At 34.2% G+C, this 11,606-nt stretch overlaps 1 protein-coding gene across 4 annotated transcripts in view; it reads right to left on the bottom strand.

Annotated features, from left to right (window-relative positions):
• Positions 1 to 972: 972 nt before the first annotated feature.
• The window catches only part of LOC110454899 (putative inhibitor of apoptosis), a 37,619-nt gene continuing 26,985 nt past the window's right edge, over positions 973 to 11,606 (bottom strand). For 2 of the 4 annotated variants that reach the window (XM_021504681.1, XM_021504680.1), the window contains exons 2-7: positions 6,965 to 7,494; positions 6,135 to 6,310; positions 5,502 to 5,628; positions 3,836 to 3,970; positions 3,163 to 3,297; positions 973 to 2,498 (exon numbers count right to left, since the gene is read on the bottom strand). In XM_021504681.1, coding sequence (XP_021360356.1) covers positions 2,296 to 2,498; positions 3,163 to 3,297; positions 3,836 to 3,970; positions 5,502 to 5,628; positions 6,135 to 6,310; positions 6,965 to 7,481 — 1,293 coding nt within the window. In that variant the 5' untranslated portion in view covers positions 7,482 to 7,494 and the 3' untranslated portion in view covers positions 973 to 2,295. Of the gene's footprint in view, positions 2,499 to 3,162; positions 3,298 to 3,835; positions 3,971 to 5,501; positions 5,629 to 6,134; positions 6,311 to 6,964; positions 7,495 to 10,439; positions 10,550 to 11,606 lie in introns of those variants that run through there. The other 2 variants (XM_021504682.1, XM_021504683.1) reach the window with 2 other exon arrangements.

Genomic DNA, 11,606 nt, shown 5'->3' with positions numbered 1-11,606 from the left:
ATGATAAATAGCACACAAATTGACAGACACTACATATACATATAGACAGAGCACAAGTAAAACACACAGATCACAATACATGTAAACGTAAAAACATTTTCATACACAAGATTACAGTTACATATACAACGTTTTTGAGCCTACCTGTAATCAAGTCTTCATCTTTAGAAATATATACATTACTGTAGTGTATACAGGATTTTTTTTGCCTTTTTCACCCTCCATAACAAGGGCCAATTTATCATTACAACGAACATCGTAAACAACACAATATACATAGTAGTTACAATGAAAATGTGAAAGATGAATTTGATATTGGAAGAAAATGGGTTTTACTGTCAAAGGTCGAAAATATGACTGGGCGATAATTTGCATACATATCACACACAAACACACACATATATATATATACACACTCCTATATACCACAATCACATATTACATGATGGTTGTTTTCCTACATCCTCATTGGTTGAATCATAATGACCTGGAGGTCGGTGATTGTGATATTGACTCTTGTCTTGCTAAGTTTAGAAACAGCAGGTCAATATTCACTTTATGACGTCATTTCAATTGTAACGTCACAAATATTTGAATGTATTTTCCTCCTGACAATCTTTATCCATTCTATCTTTTTGAATGATTGAAACATTATTTAGCATCTAATAAAACGAGGACTTTCATTTCTTCTCGGTCAATATCACTTTCGCAGGTCCATATATAACCACATATTCAGCCCAACAAAGTCCATAGTTGATTAATATCACACTGACATATGTACAGCCATTGTAAGCTATTCATTAATAACATATAACAAAGGAGACTATGGTATGGGGGAGGGGCTTGTGTATAAATATACTGTAATTTATAAGTCTGTATAAATTACACAGATAATCCAACCTGGTACAGATGTTTATCAAACTTCCATACACCAATACTTCAATGGATAAATGTTGTTGTTTTTTGTTGTTGTTTTTTTCATCAATTTCATGCTTCCCTCAAATCTGTATATATATATTCAAATGCAATGTTACCCGTAATAGTTTTGATATATGGTCTGTTTTGCCTAGTATATACTTTTATCACTTCAGACATATATTGCACGTATAATTCACATTTAATATGAAATTAAATCAAATAGGGTAAACACGGTTTGTCTGTTTAACAGATAATAACCTGGAATACCCAGTACAGTATCATCAGAGAACATAATCAACCTAACAATCTTCACTCAGGCTATAATGTCATAGAATCAAGTTTGTTTTTGTTTTTTTTTACAGAATTCTATCATTTCCTTCATCTTCTGTTATATACACAGCAAAAACTATACATAATATATACACAAAGAACACCAGTGGACCCAAGTGAATATTTTCCCCCTCCCTTGGTATAACTCGTCAAAGTCTTATCTTAAGGCAATATTCAATCACAACAAGCTCAGGATAGGTTGGTTTCTTTATTGTAGGTCTACCGGTTTCGCCCGAACATGTGGGCTTCTTCAGAACTGAAGGGTAAACACTGGAGAGTTCCACTGTCTCACAATAACCTTTCCCTAATTTTTGTTTTTAAACAGTCTGTAATCCCAACTTTTTGTCATCTGTATGAGGCTCCTTAACCCACTGACATTAATGACACCTCCCTTAAACTCTCATCATAACAGGTTAATATTACATGCTACAGATGTTTTTTGTTGATGTTGCTATTAACATGAACTTTACTTGTATAAATTATGGTTCACACAGGTCTTGCAAAACCTAGACTTTGATGATTGTTTAAGGTCCCATAGGAGCAACACAATTGAAATGCATGAGAAAAGATCTCGAGAAAAAGAGGATGATTGGAGAAATCCTGAGGATACCTAAAAAAAAAGTTGATTCCTTGAAACGTTGAAGACTATTCATTTCTTGCTGAATAAAGAAACTAAACATGACAAATATATTTATCCTTAAACTGCTTTTTGTTTGTGATTTAAAAATGGCACTTCGTTTTTCAAAATTACCTTAGAGACCCATGATTAAACCTTAACCGTTGAGCCAAGAAGTTTGTATGAACCCAGTTGTCTTCAACACTGTTCGATTTGAGCTTGACAAGGCTAAACAAATGAAAAGTTTGAATGAAATGATAATGACTTAAGCACCCTATACAGCCATTCCAGATAGATCGTAGCCAATCTCCCAACAGTAAATCTTCACACAAACATAGTAGCATCCCGAACTTCAAAGAGGTTATTGCAAACATATACAATTCGGTGATAGGCTACGATCAATCTGGAATGGCTGTAATTTTTTATAATATTTATGATCCAAATGATACCCTAACCGTCGCTTTCATGGGGCCACGACAGATTGGACACTTTTTGAGAGCAGGAGCACACACAGGACAGCTGACAAGATGACCACAGGGCAAAAAGACAATGGCCACTGGGTTTTGGAGACATATCTTACACGAAATTCGCTCCTTCATTGTAGCAATCTCTTGTTCCAGTCGAGCTTTTGGTACTGTAATAGAAAACAAAGTTACAATATTAAATCTAACAAAATATTGGTCTACTGGTATCCTCTTTAAAATCCTCTCTAAAATTCTGTTTAAAACTAGTGTTGTTTACCCGCTGGTGTATCTCACCTGTTATTTACCTGCTGGTGTATCCAACCTGTTGATTACCTGCTGGTGTATCCAACCTGTTAATTACCTGCTGGTGTATCTAACCTGTTGTTTACCTGCTGGTGTATCCAACCTGTTGTTTACCTGCTGGTGTATCCAACCTGTTGTTTACCTGCTGGTGTATCTAACCTGTTAATTACCTGCTGGTGTATCCAACCTGCTGTTTTCTTATTTCTTTCTTTTTTTGTTCTGGTGTGTTCTTATAAAAATGCTTGTTTGTTATGCCTCCTAGGGTAATTACATTGTCCAGTTGCAGTGCCCTTTGATTTCAGCAGAAGTTTAAACCCTTACATAATACACCTACCTGATAATTTACCTTTGTTTTAAATCCTTGAATATACTATTGTAACCATATTGCTGAATCACGTTTTCCTGAACTTGATGTGTGTTTCATCTGGTTTATATCTCTCAGACTTGATTTGTTTTTTCCTAACTCCCTGATGTGTATTACTTTAAACCTGATAATAATTTTTAATTAAGATGTACAATCAGTATATCTACCTGACATTTTGTCGAGTAAGACTTGTTTGGGATGCCGCTGTGCTGGGACCACATAAAGATCAGGATCTAAGTCTCCAACATCTTCCTTGTCCATGATCATCTTCATTAACTTCTTCCCACTCATTGAATGCCAACCTAGATAAGAAAGCCAAACCACTGCTTTACTACAAAGTTATAGTCTGCCTTCACCACTAAACAGTGACATGCACATACAGAGAAAACAATGTAGGACCCACAAACTCTATGCATGCTTTAACAATTGAGCTACCTGGTCGCTGTTAAACGTTCCAGTCCAGTTTCGGTACATTACTCCTTTTTTTTCCAAAGTCATCGCCCCTGAAAACAACACTATTTACAACCCAGGTTCAGGTATTCCCTTGCCAAGCAATCACCCAGTATTTGTACCAAGGGTGGGTCACATGCACCTCTGTATCAGGAAAGAAAAATGCACAGCTAAACCGAGATTTGAACCCAGGACCTCCAAACTCTAGACGGACGCTCTAACAATTGAGCTTCCTGGTCACCGGTGAATGACCCAATCAAATTCCGCTACACTTACATGGTTCGAAATGACCAATAGGCTACCTTGTTCTGTTTCCCTAGCAAACTTATTCAAACTCATTAAAACAAGTCTTTGAAAAAGGTGACATGTATATGTGAAGTGACTTTATACCTTCTAGTTTCAGGAACTCATCCAGACATTGTTTGACCACCCGTGGTAAGTAGCCCATGTTCAGAACACTCTGGGCTGCATCACACAGAAGTGGGTTTTTTCTTTCTGCATCAGATGGAAACTGATCAGGTCTTCCTGCAACAGAAAATGAAACATGAAATTATTGGCCTGCAACAAACATAAATGTATACCTCTTCAAAATCCAGTACGAGAGACTTTACATCTAAACTCATTGGTTTGTGAAGAACAATTTCAAACTAATTGTCGGAAATCATGGAGAAAATGAATTAACATAAACAATCAGAGCCACTGGGAGGATCTTTCTTGTCATCATGCTTAAATATATTCATTATTGCTGCATCACACTAGGATATAAGGGTCTTGTGGCTTACATTGTTAAAACCAATCTCCTATGGGAGTTACTCCCCTTGCATCACTATAATAAAAATTGGCCGGAGTTCTTCTTAAATCCATTATTTTCTTTTTAATTTTAATCTGTATCAACTTATGCACAAACTAAGGTCTTTAAGAAACTTCCAAAATATTCTACTGAAGAGTCATCTATATCCTTAAGAAAAGACAGTGTTAAATATGTGGGTTTTTTTCTTTTTAAATTAGGTGTGTAGTATTGATTTAATGTTTTCCGTCATGATGTGTTCAACATTACATCTCGCTGTGAAAATAACACCTGCTTAGAAATAACCCTTATAGATTATGTCCCCAAAATCTAAGCTAAGTTAATTGTTTTGTTTCTAAAAGTACAGTGATTTCATCTAATTGAATAATATCTACAGTGCATCAGTAGAAACTACTAATTAACTTGATAATCATGTAATTTAAAAGCATTTGTTTCTTTTATTATTGATATCAATTTTTATATTTTAATAGTAATGGGATACTTGGAGATGTTCTCATTATAGGATGTCGTGTACAGGTTATTGATATTTAATTATGATATTCAGGAAATAGATGATGAAAGACACTTCCTCGTAAAATATCCACAATATGAAGATATTAGGTTTGAACTTTTTTCCATGGCAACGGGAAAAATTCCAGACTTCACAATGTTAGACGAGGAACAGAAATTCATCACCATAATGTACTGTAATAGCATCCAGACTCAGCTTTCAACTTGTTTATTACAGTAGACGCAAAGCACATATAGTGCAGTGATATCATCTATTTCATACAGTACAGTGATATCAACTAGGTGAATAGTATCTATAGTGCACCATTAGAAACTACTAATTAACTTGATAATCATGTAATTTAAAAGCATTTGTTCTCTTTCTTTTTTTATTGATATCAATTTTTATATTTTAATAGTGATGGGATACTTGGAGATGTTCTCATTATAGGATGTCTTGTACAGGTTACAGATATTTAACTATTATGAAACCACATGTCGATCGTCCTGAAATACTAAAAAGTTTTTCCTTGGTAATGTTTTATAGACGGAACACAACAGTAATGTCTTTTTATGAGTATTTTAGGTGAATTTATTTTTACGATGAAGTGATATGTATCATGTGTTTTAATAGTGTCTCGTAGGTCAGCATTTGGCCGGATATTAATTCCTGTTAATGGTTTTTATATTGTATTTGTTTTACTGTGAATTAATATGTGACACTTTAATAAAATAATTTTATTATTATTATTATCTTACCTGGACGTTGTGATGTGACAAGATCACTTTGTGGGTTTGCTCTGTCCGTTTCTGTCTGTTCTGCCTGATAGCCTACAGCATTATTTTCATTCCAATGCCGTTCATTGTTTTCTCTTAGAGCTTGTTGCTGGAATAGTCCATCAGAAGATGCTTCTTATTATTAAATACACCAGGTCAATCAGACATTACCACTTCTATATAAGACACAGTTATTGATATTTCTAACTGTTACATACTTTTGCATCACAAAATTTGTATACCTGTTTCTGTGAAACTGAAGTTCCTACCGGTACATACACCACCTGACTTTTAGAAAATTTTACAATATATCTGGTGCAATTTAATGAATCTTAAGCCTGGACCTTCCATCTCCAACCCTTGATTTACTAACATAACTGTCAAATCCAACCATCACAACCGACCCCAACTGTAAGAATAAATATCCCTTGATATCTATAGAGTCAACTTTAAAGGCAAACTGTCTTGATGTCAGTACATGTAGTTAAAGCCACGCTTTCTCTGTATGTTTTTTGAATAATTGAATCATTTAATTCACTTATATTTTAAAATCAAATTAACTGTAAAGATCAAACAACACTATATTATATAGATCTGAATGAGGGTGACCCTTACCAGCTCAGCATTGCGGACAGCATCTTGAACAAGATCAACAAAAGATTGACCTTTCTTCTCAAGGACGTATGCACACTTGGGTGACCACCGTGCGTGTTCTACCCAGGCGTTGTCATCTTTGTCCCAGTTCCTTAACCCAATCCCACACAAAAAACACCTTACACTGTCTCCATTCACTGTAACATAATACATGAAGGGTTGAAAGGTCAATTAAGTATATACACATATATACATGTTTTTATATATTGCTTTACAGATTTATCTTACAAACCTTTGCAAAATGAAAACTCAAACAAGAGATGATATTTCTGAACATGTGTGTGAAGTTTTTTGACTATCAGATAACAAATGAAGTCTTTAGAGCAATTTCTATCAAAATTCTATTTATAGTAATGGTGACGTAGCTTTGGAACGCAGAAGGTCGTAATGCAAACCTAAGTAAGAGGTGATGTTTCTGAACACGTGTGAAGTTTTGTGACAATTGGATAAAAAGTGACATCTGTAGAACAATTTCTATAAAACAATATTTATAGTAATGGTGATCCAGGATCTCAAATAAGAGTGTTGTTTAAGAACAAGTTGGGTTAGGTTTTTTGATGATCGAATAAAAAAGGACGCCTGAAGAGCAATTTCTATCAAACACCAATTTTTAAAATTCTATTTATAGTAACAGTGACCTTGCTTTTGACCACAACGTATGAATGTACAGGCGAATCCCTATATACCCTATATATTACAACTCGGAGACATAATAGTGTATACAGCCATACATGCATCATGCATGTATACAAATTATATCATCAGAAAAAATAATTGCTGATAAAACATACATGAAAAAAAGAATCCAGCCCCTGACATCATTTCTGGTGACTGTTGGAGTCGTGCTGGCCAGTTTCGGAAGGTTCCACGCCTCTTTGGTTCATCTGCATACTCTGGGTGTTTGGCTATTCCTTGGTATAATCGCTGATTCCTTGACACAGGATTTTGCTGTTGCTTTGAAGCATTTTGTTCAACATTTGCTGCTGAGTTTACAGAAGTTTGACTAGAATTTGATGTGTTTGTCTTTGCCTCTTGTCCATTAGGAGAATTTGTATTCCGTGGAACAGTCACATTAGGAGAGTTCGTATTTCTCCCAACATCCACAGTTTGTGGTCCACCTGCATTGTCACTTACCACAACATCATCAAGTTTATTGTCTTGTAAACACACATTGGAGTTATCCCCCCTATGTTCATTATATGCTGCAGTGCCTGTAGCCCCTAAGTCATCCTCAACAGTGACAGGACTATGGTCAGCTTCAAGACTGTCTAGACTTTCATAGGAGGTAGATATCACAGAATCTTCCATGGTGTTTTATATTCTGTAAAATGAAAATATTCACAAGTAAACAAGAGATCCTAGAAGGAACTTGGCGCCCCATCATGAAAGGATCATTATCTGATTTACAAAAAAAGATATTTCACATTCTTTGTTCTTCATTTTTATTACAGGTACTATTACCAATTCCCACATTGGAATTCTTAAATGGGAAGTGTCATATGTGATTTGCTACTCTTGCAAATGTTATTATATAAGAATTGCATAACCTATATATGCAAAATGCTATAAATTTACAATTCTTACATAAAAATTGCTGCCAATGAAGGAAAATTTTCATTAGGGTCAGGGGTGTTTTTAAAAGAGGGACCAAGGGGAGATTTCAGAAAGATCTCGCCAGTACTTTATGAGAAGCTTTATAGAGATAACAAAACTAAACTGTCAAAATCCAAGATGGCTACCTGTTGACCATTTCATTTTTCCAATCAGTCTCAAAAGTATAGGTGCACAACTACAGACCAAAGGAAATTCACATATTGGATTTCACAAAATAACCCCAAGAACATTCTAAGAAAATAGTAATAAAAATTCTTAAATGTCAAATAATAATAATAATTCAAGGTTCTTATATACCGATTTATCACAACCTAGTTCTTAGGTCGTCTCAAAGTGGTTCACAAATTAAAAATCCAAGATGGCCACCTATCGGCCATTTCATTTTTCTAATCAGTCTCAAAAGTAAACGTGCACAACTACAGACAAAAGGAAATTTACACATTGAATTTAAAAAAGATCCTGTCAGTACTTTCTGAGAAATAGTAATAACAATACTTTAATGTCAAAATCCAATATGGCCACCTGTTGGCCTTTTCATTTTTCCAATCAGTCTTAATAGCAATTGTGCACATCTGAAGACCAAGGGGAACCTAAATATCAAATTAGAGAAATATCTTGAGTTCTTTCTGGAAAGAGCAATAACAAATCTAAATTGTCAAAATCGAAGCTTGCCACGTGTTGACCATTTTATTCTTCTGATCAGTCTCAAAAGAAATATGCACAACTAGGAACCATGGCAATCCCTCCAGTACTTTCTAAGAAAAAGTGATAACAAACCGTGACTGTCAATATCCAAGATGGCCACCTGTCAGCCTGTCTCATATTTATATATAATTTTGTTTGTAGTTTTTATTTTCTCATATCTCCTCTTTAAGGATGTACTCGTTTGAGAAGTCAAAAAATTTCAGTATAAACCTTTTTTCTTACATGTATATGCATTTTTGGAAAAAGAGTGTTAATGGCATAGCAGAAAATGCCAAAAAGATATCATATGCATGTCCATGTGCACGTTTTTGTGCTATGATCGGTCAAAGATACCAATTTAACCTATTATGTGATTTTAGGTGATATTTTTGTTTTGACCATTTGCAGAACAAATTCATAAAATATCTTCCAAGTGTGGTATCAGATATGTATGAATGTTTGCAGAATTGATAAAATTAGTATTTTCTTTTAAAAGTTTGGAAGGAAAATTTCTTAAATTTATTCTTTCAACTCAGAAAAGAGATTTAAGTTACCCCTACCCCTTATTTTTCAATGGGGGTCTCTGTGTACTTCCCTTTTTGTTCCATTACTATTTGTGTGTTATTGTTCATCTTTTTTGGGGGGTCAAAAATAAAAAGTGCTTCAGTTACACTAAATATGTAAAAAGAAAATACCAATAACATTTAATTTTCCACTTTGTTGCATACTATTTTCATCATATTGAACAGTATAAAGCTGTACAGTAATAATGTACCTGCTATAACTAAAACTGACGACACAATGAGGATTTCAGTGATCAATCCAGTGTCAAAAAAGTGCAAATACACATTTTCAAAATATGGCCACCAATTTGGTTATTTTTTTCTAAATTCTTTTTAAAAAAGTTATACAAACAACAAGCTTCTAGTTTTTTGACACATTTTTCAGATGTGTGTTTGCTTGTAAAATTGGTCCTAATTTGTTAAATATTACGAAAACCTGTTACAGGAGATCAAAAACACTTAATGTGAAAGAAATAGAATTGATCATTGCAATATGAGAAAGATCTGTTTAGTTCTTCCTTTAGCCATTTCATTTTTATGAGCAGTCTCAAAATATAACATGCACAGCTAGCTAGGGACCAAGGGCAACTTACATCGCGTACTGCCTTAGAAATAGCGATAACAAACCTTCTCTTACAAAATCCAAGATGGCTGCCTGTCGGCCATGTTGTTAATTAAATCAACCTCAAAAGTTGCCCTGCACAACTAAGGACAAAGGGGAATCTACATATAAGATTTGAGAAAGATCCATCGCGTACTTCCTGAGAAATAGTACTAACAAACCTTCACTATCAAAATCCAAGATGGCTGCCTGTCGGCCATGTTAATAATCTGATCAGTCTCAAAAGTTGCCCTGCACAACAAGGGACCAAGGGGAACCCACATATCAAGTTTGAGAAAAATCCCTCTTGTGCTTCCTGAGAAATAGCGATAACAAACCTTCACTATCAAAATCCAAGACGGCTGCCTGTCGGCCATATTGTTTATCCAATCAGTCTCAAAAGTTGCCCTGCACAACTAGGGACCAAGGGGAACCTACATATCAAGTTTGAGAAAAATCCCTTTTGTACTTCCTGAGAAATAGCCATAACAAACCTTCACTATCAAAATCCAAGATGGCTGCCTGTCGGCCATGTTGTTTATCCAATCAGTCTCAAATTCAAGAAAGATCCCTCCGGTACTTCTTGAGAAATAGCGATAACAAGAATTGTTTAAGGACGGACGAAGGACTACGGACCCAGGGTGATTTGAATATGAATAGCCCACCATTAAAAATTAAAACTGAAAAGCGTTCATCAATGAAAAGTTTAGTTATGGTGATCAAACGAATAACAGCTAAGCTATAGACAATAGAGTTAGGTAGTGTTATATTGAGATAATACAAAGTTAGGCAGTTTTCACTTACAGTACCTTATGGTATGGTTTGTCCTGAGTTCATCCAAAATACTAACTAGTATTCAAGTTTCTCTACTTATTCAATATGTAATGAATATAAATATAGCTTAGGTAATTCATGTATTACCACTACAGTGTACTTAGAAATCTACAGAGCTCTATAAACAGTCCTTAGTCATTTAGGAAAATCTATTATATCATACTTATTTTTAGCTGTGATATACATAGCCCATATGTAAATTCCCAAACAACCTATTTTTAGAACTTGAGCAATTCCTATATATAGCTGGAAAGAGAACAGTGATTCTTTTATGATTTTGTTTCTGGAAAATCATAACCATACACAGGGATGTGTCAAGTTATCCCATTGATCGGTGAAAAATACACGAATGCAATTGAAAAGAATTAAAAACCGCACTCTATATACTGTGACTGTCCCTGCCATACATAATATCCTTTTCCAAATGTTGATAAGTCCCATTACTAAGAAAGTCCTGATAGTAAAAAAAAAAAAAACAGGAAAAGATACATGTAAAAAAACAGAACTCAAAATATCAAACATTTTGTCTCTTCAAAAGGATTTTAAAAATGATATATATAAATCAATATTTTTTGTTCTGTTTCCTTCTACTTAAAATGTTCCCCATCCTATAGGACTGGGAGTTCAAAACAGTCAAATAGATATCCAGAATATCAATCTATTTAACCACACAACAATTTATAACTTATTTCTTTACCAATTAATTTAACAATAACCTTTGGGAAGATCAGCGAAAAAACGATATTATAAAGAATCATCTAAAGTATTCAAAATAATTTCAAATGTGTTAGGGGTTTCGATCAACGTAAATATCATAATTAATTGGTGGTGACATTTTGACCGAAAGTTGATCAAACGGCTAAAACGTGTATTATAGCTGTCCCAATCACCTGCTCTCTGGATTGGCGCATGTGATAGTTTGTTTTGATTTATTAATTTATTATGTATAATAGCTGTTCTTAACAAAATTATAATATGGTCTATATATTTTTACATTAAGATGATTGATCCCTGTTATGTAACTATATGTTTTTATACTGTGTAACTATATACTTGTACGATGTAATTGTGATATATGACACTATAATAAACAAAATTGACTTGACTTGACTTGACTATATATATATATATATATAT

The sequence above is a fragment of the Mizuhopecten yessoensis genome, unplaced genomic scaffold, assembly GCF_002113885.1.
Source record: "Mizuhopecten yessoensis strain PY_sf001 unplaced genomic scaffold, ASM211388v2 scaffold8103, whole genome shotgun sequence".
Lineage (NCBI taxonomy): Eukaryota > Metazoa > Mollusca > Bivalvia > Pectinida > Pectinidae > Mizuhopecten > Mizuhopecten yessoensis.
The sequence above is the reverse complement of the archived record's forward strand: the minus strand, read 5'-3'. Positions and strand labels throughout refer to the sequence as shown.